This window comes from Falco cherrug, chromosome 5, assembly GCF_023634085.1.
Source record: "Falco cherrug isolate bFalChe1 chromosome 5, bFalChe1.pri, whole genome shotgun sequence".
NCBI lineage: Eukaryota > Metazoa > Chordata > Aves > Falconiformes > Falconidae > Falco > Falco cherrug.
In genome coordinates this window covers 82,786,789-82,810,441 of record NC_073701.1, presented here as the reverse complement: position 1 = coordinate 82,810,441, position 23,653 = coordinate 82,786,789, and the positions used below count along the sequence as shown (strand labels likewise).

At 37.6% G+C, this 23,653-nt stretch overlaps 1 protein-coding gene across 2 annotated transcripts in view; it reads left to right on the top strand.

Annotated features, from left to right (window-relative positions):
• CADPS2 (calcium dependent secretion activator 2) overlaps window positions 1-23,653 on the top strand; it is a 323,412-nt gene that overhangs the window by 269,948 nt on the left and 29,811 nt on the right. For both annotated transcript variants that reach the window (XM_055712157.1, XM_055712158.1), the window contains 6 exons: window positions 7,064-7,219; window positions 9,928-10,075; window positions 11,061-11,075; window positions 16,640-16,714; window positions 20,171-20,254; window positions 20,363-20,395. In XM_055712157.1, the coding sequence (XP_055568132.1) occupies window positions 7,064-7,219; window positions 9,928-10,075; window positions 11,061-11,075; window positions 16,640-16,714; window positions 20,171-20,254; window positions 20,363-20,395 (511 nt within the window). The remainder of the gene's footprint in view (window positions 1-7,063; window positions 7,220-9,927; window positions 10,076-11,060; window positions 11,076-16,639; window positions 16,715-20,170; window positions 20,255-20,362; window positions 20,396-23,653) is intronic.

Genomic DNA, 23,653 nt, shown 5'->3' with positions numbered 1-23,653 from the left:
TAGGTTTCTTCTGGTGTGTTTATGCAAGTCGTTTCAGCTTTGAATACAAACTAATTGGTCTTCTGCTACCCCAGATTCCTTTCTATTATTCCCATGCTTTCAGGGATTACTTTTTTTAAAGAACAGCTTTCAGAGTTAATAGTTGTTACAAGCTTAGATGTGGTCTTCTTACAGTCTGTATTCTAGCAGCCCCATCCAGTAAAAATAAGTTGTACATATTAAAATTCATGTGGTTTGAGTATTGAAATTAGAATTAATATGTAATATATACAGATTTTGGTTGGAGGATTATAGTGGTAGATATTTTGTAAATGAAGGTTTTGGTGTAGCAATAATGTGCGAGTATAATGAAATTCAACCATCGGCTCATTGCCTTACACATCTTCTGGTATTAAGGTTCATGGTGTGTATAGCAAAGTATACACAGCATCCTAAACTAATCAGGGAGGTTTTCAGAGCATTCAGTGAACACTGAGGTTGACATGTGCTGTAAGCACTTCCCAGCAGTAGCTGTCGCTCTGCTGCTTCTCAAGAGAAGTGGGGAAAAGCGGTGTCCCCACTGCAGTGTGGCCTTTGTAAGGTCATCACCCCCTTTCAGCCATCCAGCACAGCATTTGAGAAGAGGTCTGCCAAGGCGCTGGCTCCATTGTAGGCGCCTCTTTGTGTTCTTTTTCCCTAAACATAGAGCTTTGAAGTTGTGTTTTATGAATTGTGTATAATTTAACATTCAAGATTGCAAGTAGTATTGTCACCTAATACTGTGGAATTCAGGTAGTATTTTGAGAATCAGCCTACCTACACCCTACTGAAGAGCCAAGTAACTTCTCAGAATGGCCATGTTTGGATCAAAAAATAAAAGCGAAGGCTCTGCAAGCCAGTTATTCCTCCTTCCAAGCTAATGAGTTTCCTCTTTCCTGCTGGTTACGGTGTTTCAGCACCTGGCAAAGGAAGTGGTTTACTTTCACCATTATATGAAAGAAAGGAAGAGAGTTTCATTTCCCTCACTTCTCCCATCCCATCCCCTTCAGGAAGAACAAAGCTTCCTCTTTCTAGTTAAATTCACCAATGGGTAGTAACCAGATACCTAGGCTCCAATACTTGTTAAGCAAAACCGAGCGTTTCCTGTCGGTTTTCCCTTTTGGTGTTATGAACATCCACCTTAAATGGAGTAGAATGGCATATTGTACTGTACATAGACTCAGCAGAAGCACCTAAGGAGCTTCTGCTCAGGAGCGCAGGTCCTCCCTTGTCAGTCATCACAGGTGGCTCTTTCTTTCCACTGACTCCCTCAGGTCTTTCTCTCCCAGTCCAGTGTCCTCCCTCCTCCTGGCCACACAGCTGATGCTTTGGCAAGTAGATGACTACGTATGTCACTAAGTTGCACTGGACTTCTTTCTCTTTGAAAGTGATGATTTTGCCCAATTAATCGTTATCAATTTGAATTACACGAGGAAGAGTCTACAGGCAAAAAGGATGAGAAAAAGTAGTCTGTGTGCCAACCGAGTTATAGTTAAATGTTTAGCAAGAATGACAAGTCCTGTGTCTATTTTGCCTATAATAGGAAGAGATTCCATGTGCTCCAAACTTTGCTGATGTTTATGTTCATGCTGTTACGTTCATGTTTAAGTCCATTCATATTCAACAGAGCTGTTATGTGCCTAGCTAAGAACTTTTGCTGAAAAGAGGTGAAAATATATTCGTAGGTAGGCATTTCTTTGTGTGCTTTGTTGATGAAAATAGATTTTCCCCTCTTTGACTTAAAAGTTGCTGTGATCCATGTGAACATTACTAGAGAAGATTGTTTATATTTTTTAATTAACTGCTGCTTTTTTCATTTCCTTGATCACATATTTTGGAGCAGTACATATATGCTGCTTATAACAGCACTTAGGAAGATCATTACTACATTTTCAGTTGTTTTGGCTTAACCTTTTATTATTGGGCATTGGAAAGGGAGATACGAAGAGGGGAAAGTGTTATTAGTAGTCTGTTTTTCTTGATTGGTCTCAGGAGAGGGCAACTCAGAGGACACCTTGGCTAGACATGCAGAGCACTGTGGATTACTGTTCCATTTGGTTGAAGATGGCATCCCTGAAGAGCAAAAAAGTTTGAATATTCTGTAAAAGCTTCTAATCAGCCAGAATGAGGGGGTTTCTTCCTTATTTATTCATTAATTCAAATGTACCACTTTAAACTGCGGTTTTGTTCCATTTCATATTTTAAATGTGATTTCTCTACCTCTTCTGGACCTGGTTTTTAAGTTAATTTTGTGGGTGATTTTAATTGATTATGATTTAATTTATACATTATTATTTTCAGTGCAGAAATGACAGAGATTCACTGACCAAAAATATTGTAGATACAGGTTGTCTGTTGTTATCTGGTACCAGTCTAGAACATCAGAGTCAGCAAAACTGAAGGCTGGGGGAACATGCAATACGATACATGCTTGCCGGAGAATGGTCCTGTCCTGTCTTCCAACCAGAACAGGCAACATCAAAAGAAATGTGTCGAGTATGTTCTTCCTGCTATAGCTCAGCTATAATGAGTGGCAAGAGGGATCAGCTGGAGCAGTCACAGTGCTCTGATTACGATATGAAGGGATCTGGTCTGAATGTGCCTGAGCTCTTGTGCTGGACCCCTCTGTATGTTTGTGCATGCCGAATAAGCCAGGAGGCCACGTTTCAGCACTGTTTCGGGGGTTGCATCTGTAGTGCCACATACATTCCTGTCATAGTGCTTGCCTGCAGTAAAGTGGTAGGAGGCCATGCTTTGTGTTTTTAAGGATGGATATTTAAAAGTATAGCCATAGGACTGATGAAATAATGAAATTTATCTGACCTGCTTTCTGTGGAATAAGAAGGTTTGAATCTAGCTGGTTCCTATTGAGCGTTCTGCAAGATGAATGTATATTGTGGGCCAAATTTATTTTCTTCCAAAAATGCCAACACGCAAGAAGAAAGAAGACTCAAGAAACATGTTTTTGTTGCTTGATCCTCAGGTTGCCTCACTCTTGAACTAAGTAAGGTAACCGTGAGGTAACTCCATCCCCAGTGTCTTTGAAGGACCATATACTAGCTGTTACTTGTCAGAATTCTGCTCCGTCCTTTCCCCTTATCTGCTAGTGGAAAAGAGAGAGATGGGGCTAAGAGAGAGATGGGGCTAGGCGCCACTGAGTGTGTAATTATTGAAAATCCTTTTCTGTTGAAGAAATTCTCAGTTGACTTTCTGAGCCTTGAATATACATCTTGAGGCAACATAAAGAAAGCAGAGCTAGAGTTCACAAGATGGGGGCTCACAAAGGACATAGATCAGGTGCCCCGCTTTGTAAACAGTCCTCACAAAACACTAGTGTGTAGTAAGTCAGTATTAACCTTAAAAAAAAAAGATAATTGCAATAATTTCTAATATTGCTATTATTGCACTTGGTAAATTCTACAAGAATGGAAGCCAACTGCTTTTGAATCTTGTGATTGATTGAGAAACATCCTTAGATACTTAATATTTCTCCTATATTTTCATATCCCAAGCCACCCTATGGAGTTTCACATCTAGGCAAGAAATTATATATTTTACATCTACTCTGGAGTCATGTGTGTGCTTATCTTGCAGCCAATGTGTTTTAGTGGACTGTTTGACTAATTGATTCTGTTTAGGTAGCTGGCGATCCTAGTGGGAAGCTGCCTCTCAGCTGCTGGTGAATAAGTGAATTGCTTAGGAGGCTATATCCAGTTCTTAAGTTTAATATTCTGCAGGGTCTTGGGGAAGCATTATGTCTTAGACATTTGCTGTGTTCAGTATGATGCAAGACATAAAGACATAAGATAATTTAGGTTAAAATGGACCTCTGGAGATACCTGGTCCAGTCTGCTAGTCAAAATGTGACTAAATACAAAGTTAAATTGACATTAAAAAAAAAATAGGATGTGCTTAATATTTGCCTCTTTTAATCACTGGAAACCTTCTCTTACTGCTGTGTCCTCATTAAAAAGAGTAGACAACTAGATAATACCTTTTGCACAAAGAACTAGGGCTGAAAGCTTAAATTTTGACGAGCAAAACAGTGATGTTTGTGCTTTATTTTAAAAATATAGACAACTGCATTGAATATAGTTTTTAAAGAAAGTACCGGATCAGTTTCCTGGTAGAGCAATATTATTCCATTGATTAGAATGAGGTAGCTTTATATGTGCAAATGAAAGCTTTTTGATAGCCAAGAATGTGTCCTGTCTCCCCACCAAAAAAAATGGTTCTGGAATTATGGATGTAGATTCAAATGCTTTGGTGGTTTGATTCGATTGCAGGAATTCCTCCTGTTGCCAGGAGGTGGTAAAAACTGAGTTTGGTTCTTCATGTTACACTTTATGGAGTATTAAACCCTGCAGTGACAGAATCAGCTCCTAGTAGCAAAAGCAAATCCATAGGATTTGCCAGTAAATGGTATTGAGGTATGTACTGATGATTAATACTATTTCTAATGCTTTTACTGAATAAGGGCCAGAGAAATCCTAAAAGGCAAATAAAACCAGTATGTGCTACAAGTAGCAGTAAGAAGGTGATTGAAATCAGTTTTCTGCAGCATTTAACAAACAAATCAGACATTTGTATCCGGATGTGTGAACTAGGAACAAATAGTTACTGTTGTAACACTTTATTTTCCTTCCCCATCTTATTAGTATAATGTTAGTCCAATTCAAATGCCATTGGACAATGCTGAATAAAAAAATTGAAGAATGGGAGCTCAAAATGATATGAAAAGAGAATGAATGAATTAGTGTTTCTCACGGAACAAATTAGCGTTTCATGAACCTGTGTCTATTATTACATTTATTATAATTGTGGAACTTTATTTGGTAGTCTAATGAAACCAAATTAAGTGGCTACCAGGGAGTGAACGTGCATAAGAATACATTGATGTTATTGAGAGCACATTAGTCCTCCTGAATCCTAAAGAATTTCATTTGGAATTCCATTAGGTGAAAAAGAAAAAACTATGGAAGAATAAAAAATTGTTAAATTGTATGATCTTAGGATGAAAAATGGTAGTTCTGTTTCTTGAGAAAGTATAGTTTGTTTTCTACAAAATATGTGTTATCAACTGTAATACATATACTGAGATTGTCCCTATTTCTGTCCCTACATAATTTGTCTTCTTTTACCGGAGTCATCTCAAAAATGGACTTAGTCTTTTTTGGATCAAATAATGAGTATAACATAGCATCTACAACTTCACTCACTGCCAGTGTACACAGCATATGTAATGAAATCTTCAATACTTGCTTATCATATAACTTAAGAAACAGTCTAACAGGATTTTAAACTTCCTGAGAAATTGTTATGGTTTGTTATTTCTATTTCTTAATTAAACTTAGCAGTGTATGGAAGAGCTCCCTAGTCAGGTCCAACCTTAGCAGGTAACATCCCTGTGCAAGTTGTAACCTTAGGAAGTCCCATGGGCCTTTTTCCCATTTCTGTTGTTTTCTTTCAGGAGCACAATACAATGCAAAATTAACAGTTACCGTTAAAAATAAGTGGGGGAAATACGCATGATATCAAAAAAAGCCTGTGTAAAGCTGTGGAATATCCTGCTATGCACAGTGAAGATATCAAGACTTGTGCTATTTAAAACCAAAGCCAATGTCAGGGTCGGTCGCTTGGAGCCAGCCTTTTCCTTAGGCAGGTGACCATGCTCCCAGCTTGTCACCCACTGCCGAGCCCTTGCTGGCTGCCTCCTTTGCCTGGCTCAGCAGCCCATTTCATCTCCGAGGCAGCACTGCAGAAGATAGCGATGGCTCTGAAGTCATGGTAGCATTAAGGCAGCGGGGCAGGGGGCAGTTGGGCAGTTGGGTGGGTCTGGAAGGTGGTGGGATGCTGTGAGAACGAAGCAGTGCTCCTGCTGCATCCATGCTGCCGCTTCAGAGCCCTGAACATGAGCTGTGCTTTGCTTCACTTCACCACCCGCTGCTTCGGCTAAGCTGGCGTGAACCAGTGGTGGTGCTGCTGTCCAAGAGCTGCATTAGGTGGTCAGATATTGGAGGTCCTTTCTATCTTTTTTGCTTCTTTTTTAATCTGACCCTGCTCTGTCCTGAGCATGCTCAGCACTCACTGACTCCTTCCATGAGAGCTGGGGTCACTTAACACTTTGATAATTATGTTCTTTTGTCATGAGGCAGAAGACTAATTCTATCTGAATTGGGACTGCCAGGCTGTTCTGGTTGATTGTGTCACTAACATCCTGGAATGCCATGCTGCCTAGTATAACTGTCCTTAACCAATAACCCAGGCATTGCAATACAACGCATCATGAAAATGTAATTAATCTGCGATGACAGTGGAAGTGTAACTGTAGTTACTGCTAGGATTAGCCTTAAATTGTTGTATCATCACAAGCAAACATCTTTAAATTTAGAAATTGGTTCAGAGTGGAGGAATTACATTAAAATTATGTGTGCAATCTGAGATGACATAGAGCCATATTAATCCCCTGGTTTTTTTCGTGCACAAATTTATTTAAATAGTTTCTATTTCTTTTTTCCACTGGGATCTGATGTTACTCCCTCAGAATTAAGGAGCATTTATAAAGGGACTATTTGTCTGGGTGTTTCTTTTACAGTATTTCTACTAGCATCTTAATTTCTTTGGTAGGCTTATCTACCAGAGTTATGAAGGCTAGAAAACATAGGTGAAAAGTCATCACTGTTTTGAAAAGATCCTTACTGATTACTAATTCCTGTAGCCTTTATTTTTCCTGTCTTGATCTGAAATTTTAGCTACTTCATTTTCCATGTTCCCCAACATCCCATCTACCTCTGTAGCCTGTCATATTTCTCAGCAAACAGATGAGAAAACTTTACTTTTTTCACCCTAATGAGAATTATTTTAAATTTCCCATGACCATTTTCACATTCTTGGACTAAGAGCAACTGTGCAATGAGATACAGTGAAGTGAACGAGGAAGATGGTATGATAACAAAACCTTAAATAATTCTGTGGCAACTGGGATAGACATCCATACATTTATCTTCTGCTTCTTGGGGACTTTGTTTTCTTTTGTTTCTTATAGCAATGGCTCAGCTACATCAGAAGATCTTTTCTGGAAACTGGATGCTCTGCAGATGTTTGTTTTTGATCTTCACTGGCCAGAACCAGAATTTGCCCACCATTTAGAACAGAGACTTAAACTCATGGCCACTGACATGATAGAAGCCTGCGTTAAAAGGTACAGTTGAAATGATCAATTAAAAATTGGGAGAGATTTGAAAATTAATATAGGAACAGCCATACTGGTTCGCAGAGGTACTTCTGTACCAGAATCCTGTCATAGAATTCAGGGCAATTGTAAGGAGATCATGACTGGTGTGTATTTCCCAGCATCTGGCAGTCAGCAATTTGGAAACATCTAGTAAACACCAAGCAGAATTTCTACACATGTTGTGAATAGACCATTGGAAGTGAATAAACCAAATCTCTTTTCTATGCCATATCTGTGGCAAATATTAACAAATCTCAGAATTCTGCTAGAAGAAGTCCTTTTCCTTTTTATACATTTCCCTTCACTACTATATTATTCCTTACGTTCAGTTAATAACACTACTTGTCATCAGAGTACTGTCTCTAAGAAATATATTACAAACTAAAGAGTATACAGCATTTCTGCATTTACATGATAAACAAGAAAAGGCTATCTGTAAGTCATCTAACTGAAACTAGATTTTATATTGCCAAGCTTCTGGAAATTGTAGAAAACAATGCTGCTGTTCTTTTCTTGAGCTGTATCTTATAATTATAGTTTAAATTAAGTATAGGTGATCTAAGAAGGTCTCTGCCATAGCTTTCAGTACATATCATTGAGTTTAGAAGAAGTATCTGTATACTAGAAAATGGCAGGGATCTCCTATGAGGTGGTTCAGAAGCCATGATCCCACATACAGAGAAAGCTTAGTCTGGACACATAAAAATCCTATATATAGATTTTTATCTATATATAAAAAATATATAGAAGAATGGGGAAAAAATAAAGGTTGTAGGCAATTTAATAGTGTCAATCATAAAATATACAAAATTGATAAGGAAGGCTAAAGAAACAGAGAATCTTTAACATCCAATAAGGTTAAATCTGATGACACGGTATTTTATTATTTTCTGTTAAGTAGGAACAATGAGAACCTCAGGCTTAGTATATGAACCTGTTGCTAGAGCTACAGTGATGAAATCATGGTAAAAAAGTAGAAGCATTTCACAAACAATTCTATTTGATTTTGGAAGGCTGATGATACAGTGAATGGAATAAAAGTTTTAAGTTCTGTAACAAAGGAAGATATGAGAATATTTACTAGAATTGAAATCATGTATCTGTTCTAAAGAATTTGGCAGAGGAGCTCGGTCAACTACAAATATCTTAACAAACTTAGAAAAATGGTGACATCTCAAAGGACTGGAAGACTATCAGCATAATCTCAATCTGAAAAAAATGTAAAAGGAGTAGCACTGAGATGCAGTAATATATTGATTATATTGATCTTGAGCCTGAAAAAAATGAAAAATTCTTTACACTAGGACTTTTATCAACAGGACTAAAATACAAAGATGTATATAATTAGTACTAGTTAAAATAATTTATTGAAAAATTAATCTTTTCAAATTCATCTTATGTCTTTTTAAAAGATTATTACAGATTAATGTGGGAAAGGCAATTGTGTCAATACAAATACTTGCATTTCTCCTAGGCAATAAATCTAATGCCATGTGTTGTCATTATCTAAAAAATTTGCACCATACAGATTTGGCTGTGTGGATTTTAATGGCATAAACGAAATAGGCTAAAAATGGCTCATTGCCAGGATCACAACCAGAAGCTGAGAACAGAATTATTAACACAGAGTCATTAAAAAAGAATTCCTTATGGATCGGGTTTTGGTCTGTGATACCAATCCTGACATCTTTGCTGCTTTCTTTTGCAGCGAATAAGATGCTGGTGGCAATAAATGAAGGTTTAATTAATATTACAGAATCATCCTAGTGTCAACACATAAAATGTATTAATATTTTAGAGTGAATACATAATATACTGGCATGAATACACTAGGTATGTTTAGTGTGGTCAAAGATACCATGTGTCAGGTAACAAAACAAGTAAATTGTATCCATAGAACGGATTGTATTAGACAATAGAAACTTGGAAAAGAATGATGGAACTGTTCTATTATAACTGTTATTCTGATACTAATATGATCTATAAGACTTTCCAATAGGATGCTTCTGTTCCCATCTTCTTAAAATATTGTGTCAGCTTCTGTTATCCATATTTAAAAATAAGGGTGAAAATAAAAAATTACTTTTATATTTACGTCTTCTGAACTATTATAATTTATTTCAGTGACATTGCTCCTTATTTACACTGGTGTGAGAAAAAAATTAGGGGTTTTGTATTATGTATCTCCTGATACATCTTACTTTTTAATGTAAATATTAATACTTGCTTAATGATAGACTCCTTGTCTTTAATAAAATTCTCTTTTCTGTTAAATCCAGAAGAGGATTTTTTTATTTATATTTCTAGAAACAATTATTTGATGTGATGAACTGTATTTTAACATAGAAGAGCTGAAAATTATGAGGTATTTTCATTGTTTTAAATTGTTCTTAGTCATCATACAAGGAAGCATATTGTTAGCTACTAGGCAAGAGAATAATGCTTTTATTATTCAACTGAATTAGCTGGAGCAGTGCAGAACCTTGAGATTACCACCAGTGCAATTGTTTATGGAATGAGCGGATATTCTGCACTTAAAGAATTGTATTTGTAAGATGTTCTCGCATGCATGTACATTGTTAAGCCAACATGTTTAATAAGGTTTATACATTTTTACACTGGTTGTTCAGAATTATCAGAGAAATTCATATTATGAATTGTGTTTTAATAAACAGAACAAGAATTGCATTTGAACTCAAGCTGCAAAAGACAAACAAATCAACGGACTTGCGTATCCCTTCATCTCTGTGCACAATGTTTAATGTCTTAGTTGATGCCAAAAAACAGACAGCTAAACTCTGCATACTGGATGGGGGGCAAGAGGTAAGTGAAATGCTGTATGTTTAATTCCTATGATCAGTTAATCTGAATCATCTCACACTGCAGACAGTAGATTAATTTCAAACTAGCTGAAATGTGTCACATAGTGTTTGTACAGGGGTATGTAGACTGCTCCTCAGAAGCATCATGCAAGGCACAGTCCCTCATCTTCCATCAGAGAAGACACAGAGTGCTTCTGTAATTTATTTGCTGTGACCTGTGAGTCTGTTGAACATTCAGAGGATTTCTTGACTCGCAGCCCCTCTTGGAATTTTTCCTAGGTTGCAGAAGAGAAATAGCCCACTTCAGGACTCTTGTGATAGTAAAATAGAGACAAAACATTGTCCTTTGCAGCCATGTTTTAAATGAGTAAGGTTAGGTTTCAAATGGCTCATATACCCAGCATTCATGTCTATGTACATGCTGAAAACAGAGGAAAGAAAGAACCAGGTAATTTAATGGGATTTTTTTATTTGGTCTCCAAGACAGGGACCATTTTGTCAGGACTGTAGATACTCCACAGTGGAGCACTGCTGTGCTTTTGAAGGATATGTAGACTTCACTGACCACTGTCCTTCCCATGTTGTCATTCTCAGCAGGAATAATCTGTGAAGTGAAAAGGGCATACTACATAGATGGGTGAGACTACCAGTGTAAAATTAAAACTGGTCTTGCTGTGCTAACGCGTTAGCAGTGTAACTTTGTTGGATTTGGTTTTGGAGAGAGTGAAACCATTTGACAGAATTTGGCAACAAAATATGTCTGCTTTGGGCAATTTCATGTTTACATTATTTGGTCATATTGTTTCTGTTGATTTTTCCGTTTCTTACTGTGCTTTCATTTTATTGACTCATCTTTTTTAAGTTAGCATATTCAATGTAATTGTTGTCTTTTTTTCCCACCCCCCAATTCGATGAGACATTCATCATTTTCCTGTTCTACCCTGTCATCTTTATTTTTCCTTTTGGTTTTCCGTGACATGAACCAGTTTGCTAGTCAATGGGTAAGTGTCTTTTCATTGTTTTTTAACTTATATTTTTTCTTTTATTATTAACAGCTACTTTTTATTTTAAATGGGAATGTTTCTTTTCATGTTGTTAGCATAGCCCTCAGAATTCTTTTATAGCCTGACCTTGCTACACAGTGATCATCAGCTTCTCAGTTCTTCTTTCCTTATTCATCCTCTAAGGCGGTTTCCAATGAATTCTTCACTCTTCTGTTTTTCAACCCCAGTATCCTGTCTTACCCGGTCACTAAGTATTGGACTCTTACACTTCGCAATGAGGCAAAAGAGCAACAAACAATTTGTTTCAGGCTCATCAAAAGTAAACTACAACTTCCAGTGCTGCCTGAGGCTGATGCTGCCATTTCGTCTTCTACTTAGTGTCCAAGCAGTAACCTGCAAACAGACACGTGTACCCTTCTCTGGGGACAGGGAATACCAGTACCTCCACAGAGACCTGCAGATTGTTTAGCCTCATCTCCACAGTTGCACCATTCCTCTCTCCTGCTCTGGATGATGCCTTCTGCACTGTCAGCCAGTCCCTCAGAGCCAAAGTGCAGCATTTGCAGCTAACCTTGTGGACTGCAGACCCTCACCAGATTCTGTTCTGAAATCTTCCCATTTTCTAGATTTTCAAGGCCCATCATACACTCTTCACAACATCAAAACAGAAATACAGTCCTTGTTCCCTACTAGGTCTGACCATGACCCCAGATTATTCCAATGCTTCTTTTCAGTGCAAGAGTTTGATAATTTAGCATACCTGTGATTAAATACATACTTCTTTCAAAGTCCCCAAATGAATCTTCATCTCAATTCATCTAATAAACCTGAAGGAATCTCAAAAAAATCACATATCAGAAATTATCAGATAATATGGAAACTTCCTTCTTTCTCATAAACTTTGAATTCTTGTCTCAGTTTCTTCTGTTCCCAAGGGGGGTTTGGAAGCTTAAGAAAACTGGGCTTTTCAGTTGTTTCTAGCTGATATGGGTGTTTGAAATGCTTCAGCATTTGTTGGGTGAGATAGTTCTGGAACCTGCCCATCTGTCAAAGAAGGCAGGAAATCATCTCATAACATAAACAGTTGCATCTCTGGCTGCTCTATAGCAGCTCTGGCATTTCCAGTTACTCCTACTTAGCCACTTGGTCTTGAAACCTTTTCCATTCATCCTCCATCTTCATTTCAGTTTCAAACATAGTCTTTTCTGCCAGTCAGGAAAAGCATTCCATAAGACCTCAGTTAGCATTTGTTAATAGTCCTGTTTCTTCACCTAAAACTCAACACTGAATATCCATCTGACAATTTCAAGGACTTACTTTGCAAGTGATGGAAAGTGGTATTTAACGAGATGGTTAGACTCAAATATCTCCATGAATACAGCATGCTCTTTTCATTCCTTATACAGAGCTATGAGCAGCTGCATACCTTGGTCAAGGACAGATGTGGAAGTTTTCATCCTGTGTTGTCAGATAGGAGGGAATTCTTATTTATCATGTAATTAGGGCATTCTGGTCATGGTTACCAATAATAGCACCTTGAGTTTAGAGTTTAAACCTGATTGAATCTGCAGGTTTTCCCACGTTACTTCATGCATTGTTCACCATTCTCCAAAATGTCTTCCAGTTAAGTCTGCTCTCATAAAGAGTTACCAACTCTGCCGCTGAGGAGGGCTCCCCTACTTTGCCTTCTGGATATCATCTCAAAGCCCAAGAGAAGCACAGCATAATTTGGCTGCAGACACAAGCACTATATTGTGTTTAAGGAGAGCTTAGCTGGCTGGATGCCTTCTGCACTGGTTGGCAGTTGCCTTAGGAGGATTTGAGAAGCAGGGGCAGGGGAGAATCACCTTATCTCATACTAACTGTTGGTGCCTGCAGCCTGCTCCATGGACAACCAGCATGGCAATTCATGGAGTGCAGGGGAAGAATGCAGCAAGACAGCTAAGTAACATACCAGTTGCTGCTATTTCTCTAAACAGTTGCCTGCCCAGCTTCTTAGTTTCCGTGTATGTAATCTTAGGTAGTTGTACAGTGAGCAGTATCCCACTTCCTTCCTTCCTGAACAAGTGCTACTCCTTTACAGTCCGTGGATCCCAAGTCAAAAGAATAGCAGCAGTAAGGGAAACCTTTTCTGTCACACAACATTCAATCCAGAGATTTTTTGGCCTTTTTTATTTGTGTTGACCTATTACTTTATGATCTACATGCTGCAATATTTTTGCAACATTCACCTTTTTGAGTACAATAGGTAAGGATCACACAGGAAATATTGCTGGAGGCAAGAATCAAATAGAAAATATTTCTGGGGCCACTTAGGTTGACAAATCTTTAGATCCAAGCAGGACCTTAGATCTGAGTCACAGCTTATTTGTTTTGTGTAACTGGGTAGCATGAACAGAGTAAATGCCATTGGTTCATACTGTTGAGTACTTCTTAGTGAAACATGTATAGAAGCTGGTTTAGTTGTTTCAGAATTCCAGTTTCCCAGTACCCAATCATGCTTATAAAAGAGGAGAGATATACTTTTCAATTTGGGGAAAAATGAGTGACATGCCATTTCAGTGGAATGTGCCACAGCCAGTGCCATGTACATCTAGGAAAATTTAGGGAAAAGTGGGCTTTAATTCGATGAACGTTGTTTCTGAAGATATTTTGATTGATACAATTCAAAGAGGAGATTCATTTAACTGCATAAGTACTAGGGGATTATAGCCAATTTAATAGTAAAATTGCAGGGGCAATTTAATATGCATGTAATATTGTAATATGTCAGCAGTAGCAGTTTCTGTTCAGATGATCATATGCAATTTATTTTCACAGCCATCCAACCTTAAAACAAACAAAGGAAAGCTAGCTTGAAAATCTTTTAAACAAAACCAAAATACCTAAGTAATTAAAAAAGCCACCTCCAATGCTGGGTCACGGGGGGGTAGAATAGAAAGAAAATTTAATATATTGTAGAACTGAGCAAGTCACAGTTTTCAGCTCATCACCGCAGGATTTAGGAACGAACTCCTCTGTTCCCCAAGTGTCAAAAGGCACTAAAATACTTTGTCTCTTTCCATATCCTGGTAGGAGCAGAGAGCCACATTTGGAAGACCAGCCAGATTGTCCGGAAAAGACAGTCCTGTTCGGTTACATTCTATCACCCACTTTGCCACTAAGCATAGTTTTCTTCCGTGACCTCCTACAGCTGCAGCTGTATTTCATATTTTCCTAGGAGTTGCTCTGGGGCAGCTGGAAAGGCAGAGCCACGTTCTCCATTACCCCCTTCAGGGGATTTGGGGTGATGCTGAAAGTCTCCATAATGTATATCCAAATAACTTAGTGGTGGAGCTGACTTGTCTAGATTCAGACTCCATGTGGACTGTGGTCACATCAGCCAGCAGAGGAATGTAAAGGCACAACTATCCATAAATGTGTTTGGAAAAGGGGTGAGGATTTGTTTGCTGTCACCAAGGAAGTTTGGCAGAAGTAGGAAAAGCTGAAGTCCTACAGGTGGTGGATTCAGGATCGTGCATACAGCCTTGTCAGCTCGTATGATTTTATCATTAATTATACAGTATTTGCCTTCTTCTTAAAGCCTGTCTTCTGGAGTCAAATAATCTTTCACGAGGATATGAAGTTTCGTTTTGTCAGGGGTGGCTGTTCTGGTGGAAGCTGGCGTTAGGGAGGAGTGAGTCAAAAAACTTATGATCTCATGGTTTGCAAAATAAATCTTGAAAATAATTCAAGTTAAAAAAGATCAAAAATTATTTCTAAATGTCATAATTTTGGAAGCTTGTTGTGATTTGTGAATAATTTTATTTACTTCTTGTTCTTCTTGGTCACACAGTGAACTTACTCATTATATTCCGTTCCTACAAAATTATACTTACCTTCTGGCGAGGAAAAAAAAACCAAGAAAAAAAAAAAAGCAAAAATATAGGAACTGATCTTAGAATATGCATAGATCCATTAATTTAATGTGCTGCGGAAGTTAAGTTGCAGACACTTTATGGGAGGGACAACTGTGATTTTCCATGGATCACAGAAATATGTATAGTTTTGACATGCATCTGGGGGAGAATAATAATGTTTTCAGAGAGCAAGAAACCATTGCCTTCTGAAGACTGTGTAAGCAACAGATGTCACAGGCAGTTTGGGGTGATTTAAGCCCTTAGCAGATCAAGAGAATGTTATATTGTTCAAGACATTAATGCAGTTAGAATAACATATATCTGAAATTGTGGAAAGTTCTTTGATGTATTTCTGATATGCTCTTTCACTGTTCCAGGATGTTTGCTGCTGTTCATCTCAGATGTGTATTCACGTTTTCCAAGCGTTCTTAAACTTTAAAAGAAATTCAAACCAAAAATTAACACGCTTGATGTTGGTACCCTGTGGCGGATACATATGTGTGGGCAAACACATCTCAGAGTCTTATTCTCTCTTAGTTTAAATGCAGGTTCAGTAAGTGTGCTGTTTAGAAAATCATTCCTAAATATATTAAGCAAATCAAATTTAATGTTATAGTTTGTATGGCAACTTGGAGACAGATGAAAAATTGCCTTTAAAAACTTAGAACTCTGAAAACTATTCAGCTTGCAGCTGCTAAGTTAGGCTAATGTTTATACTGACCTCAGTACTTTTACTCCGAGCATTAAGCTGTTAGCTGCTCCAAGTAGCCTTGAACTGTGAAGACAGGGTTAGTCTTTACAAGTCACATTTTCTGTGAAGTGGCTATTGGGGACAATCTTTGCTGTCAGATAAATGTTTCTAAAGGAAGAATTACTGTTTAAATTGATGTGCCTCCTTGACAGAATGGGATCCCTAGTTCCTGTTAATTTCAGGAGGGAGCTCTGTAGTATTATCTAAAAAGTCTTTCAGATTTATTTTAAAAGCATTTACTTAAAGCCACCTTCTTTTATGAAGAAGCAAAAGAAAAAGGGTATGGAGAATGAAGTCTGGTTTATTATGCCTTTTATGGCCTATTAATTTGTTACCATCTATTCTGCTTTGTTGATGAAATTTTAATTTTGCCCTTGCTTGAGCATATTGTAAGATTTGTATAAACTGCAGCTCACTGTGCTAACAGAAAGGCTCTTTTAGGATGAACAATTGGAGCTCATTTTATTTCTAGAGGACATTTAAAATAACTTATGAATGAGAGTTGTCAGACATGAAATGCTGTATTAATTAAATCTTATTCTAGTCTTTTTGCTTCTCCAGCTAAACCAACCCTTTAGAAAAAAAATACGTGGCCACCTTAATTATATAGGAGAAGACAAAAAGTATCCTTCACATTCCTTCGCCTGAATAAGAATAAGAACTCAATTCATCTAAATAATAACCCCATTAGCTGCTTAACTCAACAGTGTACATGGGAAAATTTTCAACACAGAATGTAAGAAAGTGTTGATTGGGTGGATCGTTTTCAAGGGTTTGTTCTGGTGATGTTCAAAATGATAATTTTAAGTAAATCTGATCTGGTGGGGTTATCAGCTTTGTGCCATTTATGACTTATGACAAAAGTGTGTGTTCGTATACATGCTAATTCTTCTTTATCTTTTGAAATACAGCAACAATACCATTCAAAGATAGATGACTTGATTGAAGAAACTGTTAAGGAAATTATTTCACTTCTTGTTTCAAAGGTAAACTGCTTTAGTTTTAGATTTATAATAAAAAAAATATATCTCTAATTCTTGAACTTCTGAAATGTCTTTAAATATCACACAGTTTTGCTACAAACAGAGAGTTGGGGCGCGGGGACAACACCATGGTTTTTAGATTATAGTCGTGCAAATAATATTGAATTTACAAAATTATATTTTATAACCCATTAGGTAAACAATTTCTGTGAAACCTGCTGATCAGATAAGTTTGTCTTCTGTATTTCTGTTATAGATAAGAACTGATAGCAGCTAGTGGAACCGGTAGGACTTGATTATGTCAATATTTTCTTAAGTAACAGCATGGGGGGGGGGGGGTTAATTTTTCACATGAAAACTTTCTTGCAATCACTAAGTAGTATTTAATTTTTTTATTTAGAGATGGACAACATCCAGACTGTCAGTCTGACACTTTAATGAGATTTTGTTCCACAAGCCATTTAATTTAAAAATAGTTTATATGATGTTATTTCTTGAAATTTACCTCATGAGTTTTTATATTTTAAAAGAAAATATATTTTGACATGATATAGGGACTTGGAGAATAAGTGAAGAAAATGTAAACAATGCCTTGTGTTACTGTAGCACCTCTACTCCAGTAAGTGTCTTTGAAGTTCTTGATATAAAAGAAAAGCTATCACTTCCTAAGTTTGAAGGATACAGCAAATAAAGTCAGAAAAGAGTAAAATTTTAAGAGGTTTTGTTATCTATGCATTGGAAACTACCCAGAAATACCTGATTTTCCAAGTAGGAGGTGTAAGCCATACATTTACAATTTGTGAGTTAGTGACAAAAAATAAGACTCTGTCATATTTTCATCATGCCTCGGTTTTCACTGGTCACAGTTTTCTGGCAGGGGCTGGGGGGAACGGGAATCTCCTTTCAGATTGACACCCACCAGCATGCACAGGAGTTGAAGAGGAAGGCTTTGTAGAATCACTGTTGAAGTTTAAGCAAAATGTGTCCACTTACTGGTAAATGTGTAGAAACCACACATTTTTTGTCTGAATGAAGTTTTGATGTAAGCATAACTACAAGTGGTTCATGTCTACAGGTCTGAGTTTTATGTGCTGCCTGCCATCACTCCGAAGTAACCTGTGAAATTATGTTTATAGTGTTATTGAAGAGGAAGAGGAAGAAGGGGCAATTTAATCAAAGCAACTCACGCTATTAAAAGTTTAACCTTTTAATTATTTTTTTTTATATCTGAGATTATAGAAAGAGGAAGAAAACAGTCATATTCCTCCTGGATATATGTATAAGAAATTCTAGAGACAGCTGCTGTCAATACAAAGGGGTTTGCGCTATTGGTTATCATCTATACTGTTACCAGAGGTTAAAATCTCAGAATAGGAAGCAAATATTCTGTGTCATTGGCTGTTCATTAGAAGCTTAAGCAGTCTCTCCTCATTTGAGATGTGAAATGTCAACGACATACTGATTGCTCCTGTTTCAAGGCAGAAAGCCTCTGAGGTTACAGAGGAAGGCTGATGTTTCGCTCTTGGTTTTGGTGAGGAAAACTGCACATCTGTGTGCATGATAGCCATGTGTGTTCATTTTTTTCACCTATATATTTTTTTTCAGTATTTTTTAGCCTTTGCTTCTGTATTATTTCCTTTGTGTTCCAGTGGAATAAGTATTTTAATCATTGTTTTTCGCTACATCATCTATGAAAATGAAGAGTACTTTCACTTCAGTGAGGCTTTACTTGATAGAGACTATACCGTGCATTTTATATGCAAGACTTACCAAGCTAAAGCATTTAACAAATCACAGGAACAGCACAAAACAGTGAAACAAAGCACGCTGTGTCTCAGGATAACCAATTCAGAGAATGTGAGGTATATGCAGAAACGCTTTTAGACCTTCACATGTCCATATGCTCAGATCTCAGAAAACAAGTTTCCAGCTTCATAACTAAGCCGTTTGTCTAAATGGACATCCTTGACACTGCAAGGTTTCGCTGTCTGTTCTTTTGTGTCCCACTTGTCCTGGAGCTGTTTGTTGGCACTGTGGACACCATGTTGTTTGTGAGATCAGTCCTTTCCATAGTGGATCTTTGCACAATAAGATTGAACACCCTTCTGCAGAAAGAATCCTTGCCAGTCAGATAAAATGAGTTGAAGTATGAACATCATCTCACAGGCGTGCAACAGCAAAGCAGAAAGCTAGTATTTGGTGTAATGATGGGACTGTAATTATACTGTGCATGCGGTGAAGAACTGCCACTCTTGTGATGTGGTATTATTCCTTGATGGGCACCTACGTACTGGTGTCTTAATTAATCACTGTAAATATGACAGGTTAGATTGATAAATGACAAATGTAGGTTTGCACTCGCTCCTGCTCCTTGAACTGTTAAGAGCAGGGCTTATTGTAAAGTGATGATCTCAGTTCCTCTGGAGGTGACACTGTTGTGACACTGTTACAGTGCCCATTAACAGCATGCCAGATGGAATTTTGTTCTGTCCTCACACTCATAAAATGATACTTGTGGTTGTGGGAATGGCTGTATTGGGAGCAAGGGATGACTTTTAAAACAATCTTATAAACTGGAAAGCAATTCATATGTGTAAAATAAATGTGCACGAATGCAATGGCTGATATATTTTATGTTATATGCCATTAATTACTTGAGCAACATATTATCATAGAGGGACATGAGGAGATTTGTTTGCTTTAAGGCTAATTTGGGGGAGTTTAAACATGTACACTATAATTAATGCAATTAATAAGGGGGTTTTTTGGTCAGAAATATATTTTGACGAAAACATCTTTTGATGCCACTTGCTGAGGAGTCACACTACTCAGAGAATCACAGGTGGAAGTGTGGGGGAGAGGAACCACGCCATACCAGAGATTTGGGGCATACATTTTCTTGTCCCTTCTTGGCCATGTAGAGGCAGTTCAACAGCATGTGCTGTTGACTGAAAACTCTAGCGCGGTTACGCTGTTGGGTGAAATCAGAGCTGGGTTTCTATTCAGTAGCAAAGATAAAAGAAATATAATATTGAGATCACTACCTGTAATAATTGTACTGCATTATCTTTGAATGTAATCTTCAAAACTGTGGTCCTAGAAAATAATGTGTGTTTTCTACCCAAAATACATGCTGGGTACACACACCTATATTTAAATACATGTTCTAGAGTCAGCAAAGTGGCACTGGGTAGCAGGCCCGCCTCAGGAGAATTTTTGGTTTGAGTTTCTATTTCTGCAGTGGTTCAATGATTTCCATCCGTTTAATTGATAGGTGAAGCTGCAAAAAGAATGTTGTCCTTGATTTCAGCACTTTGTGAGATGAAGAAAGTGATCAAATTTACAGTTTGCATTGCCCTGCTGAACAATAAAGCATGAGGAAGAAAAACTCACATTCTTATTCCCAATATTTACTTTTCATATTGTGCATTTAGATTTTCCTCTGTGCTTTTCCTCCAGGTTGTTTCGGTGTTAGAAGGTGTGCTGTCTAAATTGTCAAGATACGATGAAGGCACTTTTTTCTCATCATTAGTTTCATTCACTGTAAGTGTTTGGATTCACGATGGTTCTGTCCTTTCTGTGCATAATTCTGAAATTGTGCATAATCTGTAGTAATAAGCACTCACTGTGTGTTGTTTTAACTTTCTAAAGGTGAAAGCAGCTGCAAAATATGTTGACGTTCCTGTAAGTACAACTCTTTTAATTTATTTTTTCTAGTGTTCATAATAATTCAAAAAATAGGGGCTTTGTTAGCTCACGTTTTTCACTGTTGACATTTTGCTTTCTTACAGAGATTCATTATAGCTTTGCACAGGGCATTTGAACAGCCACTACAACCCTCAGAGGGAATTTCATTTCCCTCGGGCAACAAGTAACGCTCAAAGCAAAGTTTAGAAAGGTTATTCTCAGTGCACTTTTTCAGTTGTGGAAGACTGAGGATTGTAACTTAGATACTCTTTTGTAGGAATCTTTCCATCCTTCGGCTAAATTGTTCACATGTGCAGCATAAGCAACAAGTGAAAGCATCGTACCTAAATATCCGTTATTTGTAGCTTTCTTACTTCAGGACCCAATACTGCTTATTGAATCCCTTGCTTGCTAAATCTCTATTTGATTTACCATTTCTTATGCAATGTTTGTGTGGTAGAAATAAAAACTAAAAAGAGTAGCTGTTGCAGCTCTTTCATACATAAAAGCAAAATTCAGCTATTAGAATATTATTATTATTAGAGTGTCTTAGTAGAATATCTTTTCTTTTAAAAAGCAAGGAAGAAGTTATCAAATACTGTCATTATCACTGCCAAATATTCTTTGTTCTCTCACAAGTCTGTGTCCTCATCCCTTTTTAATATGATTCTAAATCTTATTTTCCAAGCATAGCAAAAAAATTACTAAAATTATTATGTTAATGACCTTACAAAAAATAAAGTTCCAAATACAGAAGAACACCTGGCATGCTAGACTGTATGGTGGCCAGAAATCCTTTCAGCATGTCTATACTTTAAAATATAATACTTGCAAGCATAAATTAATTGGTTTTTTAATTCATGCATACTAAATAAAAGAAAAAATCTGTTTCTGGAATTTGGTATTTTGCTGTCTTTATATTTGCTTTATTCATAAGATAACAAGTTGTAACATTTCCATTCAGATGATGTTTTCAGAATTTTTTTCTTATTTGATTACATGTGGACTTTTTGTTGAATTGTATAAATACTATTTTGTTTTATAAAAATGAAAAAATGTAGGCTTAATCTTGCATTCAAAGGAATAATCTCATATCAAATCCAGTTAATGTAGAATACCTCTTGTTAACACGTTTTGCTGTTGAGCTGCCCCAAAAGGTCCTTGGTGAGGCACTTAATACTCAAAAACTGAAGAAAAAACTCATGAACAAACTAGAAATTCATTGACTTCTTTCATTACATAGAATATCTATGAGAGGGAGATGTCAAAGTCTTTTACCATTGGCCTGAATACATTGACATTGAAGTTCACAGTAAAGATGAGGCTGAAAAATACCTTTGCCACAGGCTGAGGGGAATATTGTGAGTCAGGTCACACAGGGATGCACTGCTCCAGAGAGGGGAAGGCAGAGCGGGGAGGTGGTTGCTTGGAGCCCCATTGCCTTTCTCACATTCACTGCAAGGTATTGCTTGGCCTGAAGAGATGACCAGATTATAGACAGACTGTCAGGATCCTTGCATTTTTACAGCCCCTTTCCTTTTCAGCTATCTCACGCACCTTTCCCACAGCCCACGATGTGAACTGGACTATATACTACAGTTGTAAACCACAGGTGTAAGCTGGGCTTCAGGGAGGCGGTGGATCTGACCAAGCAATCATCTTCCACATTCTGGAGGGCATTTTACCTGGGATGAAGGAGTTTGATAGGCTGGAGTTTGGTTTTAGTTCTTCAGATTCTATTCAAATTTTCTTGTTGTAAAGATGCAGTTGAGGCCAAGAAGAGCTGTTACTGTCAATACTGACAGTGAGGGTCCAGTCTGAATAGGGTCGAAATTCAGCAGTTGTGGAAGTTACAAATTGCAACTGCAAAAGGAGGCTATAAGCCATCACGTTACAAGGTCATCTCCCGGGCTCACAGCTGAAGTGAGAAGTGGAGAGGGGGGCAGCAAAGGGTGGGGAATTTACACTGAGCTCTTCTTGGTCGTGTGAAGGTAACCTAGCAAGCCTGCACTGACGCTAACTAAACGCCTCATGTGGCTGCATTTTAAACTAATAGAGTTTAAAACCTCTCCTTGTCCCTCCTTATGATAGAGCTGCATATATGAAAATGACTTAAGGGTGACCACAGTAGGCACTTTCTTTTGATGTAGTTGCAAATATGTGCAGAATTGCACTTTGTCAGATAACTGCACTCTTGTCCCTGTGCCCCGCCATTAGAGGATCTTAGTGGGTGACCTTAGCGCTGTCCTTGGGGTCCCTGAAACACAGCTGTTGATCACTTGGTGGATCTGGTGGAGAAAGGCAGGGGTGGGGGTTGGGGAAATGCAGGCAAAAGGCTTTTGGGGGTTTTCCGAGTGTGTGAATTCAACAGTTTTTGATCTTTGATTACCAACGAGGCTCAATATTTGGCAAAGAGGGAAAAATATGCTGGTTTCTAGTGAAATAAGAAGAAATAAACTAGACAAAAGAGATATTAGAAGAAAATGAAGGTACTACTGAGCAGAATGTTTTAGAGAGAGGATGAGAGGTAAAGGGGATACAAAAGTTAAAAAGTAAATAAATATTGAAATAATAAAGAAATCAAAAAGGAGGAGGATGTTATCGGATGATCCTTGGTCATTTTGAGGAACAGGTTAGTTTTATTAATACCAAGAGGGGATTTAGACATTAAGTAGTTGGGCACGAAGGTACACACTCCCCAGAAGGCATCCATCGACTTCTCGAGGCAAGGTGGGAAATGTTGACACAGACTTGCAGTGCATTTGGCATTTGTAAAAATGTTGCTATTTAATAACTCCATCCAAAAAAAAAATCATCCTTTTTTTTAACCTGTTTAAGAGAACATCCAACGTTAGGCTCCATTTTTCAGAATGCCCTTTATCAAGCGGGATGTATGCAGTCACAAGGAGCTCTCACTCCTTTCCCCAGCCATTTTGCATAGGACTACATGGACACAGCCTATGTTTTGGCAATTGAAACACCAACGGAAATACTAGGAACAGTACAAAATAACCCAGACTAAGAAGAGTAACAACAATGATGGCTTATGATTTCCTTAAAATAATAATACAAAAATCTAGTTGCTATTACACTCATTTTGTTGGTAATTGTCACAGTATGCTAGGCTCTGAAGAAAGAAATTGTGGCTGCTGTGCCTGTGAAAGAAACCAAATGTTCAGAGGAAAATAACACAAACATTACAAATATAAGCAGTGCATTAAGGATGCAGTTTGTTCTCGTGTTAATGCAGTTTTG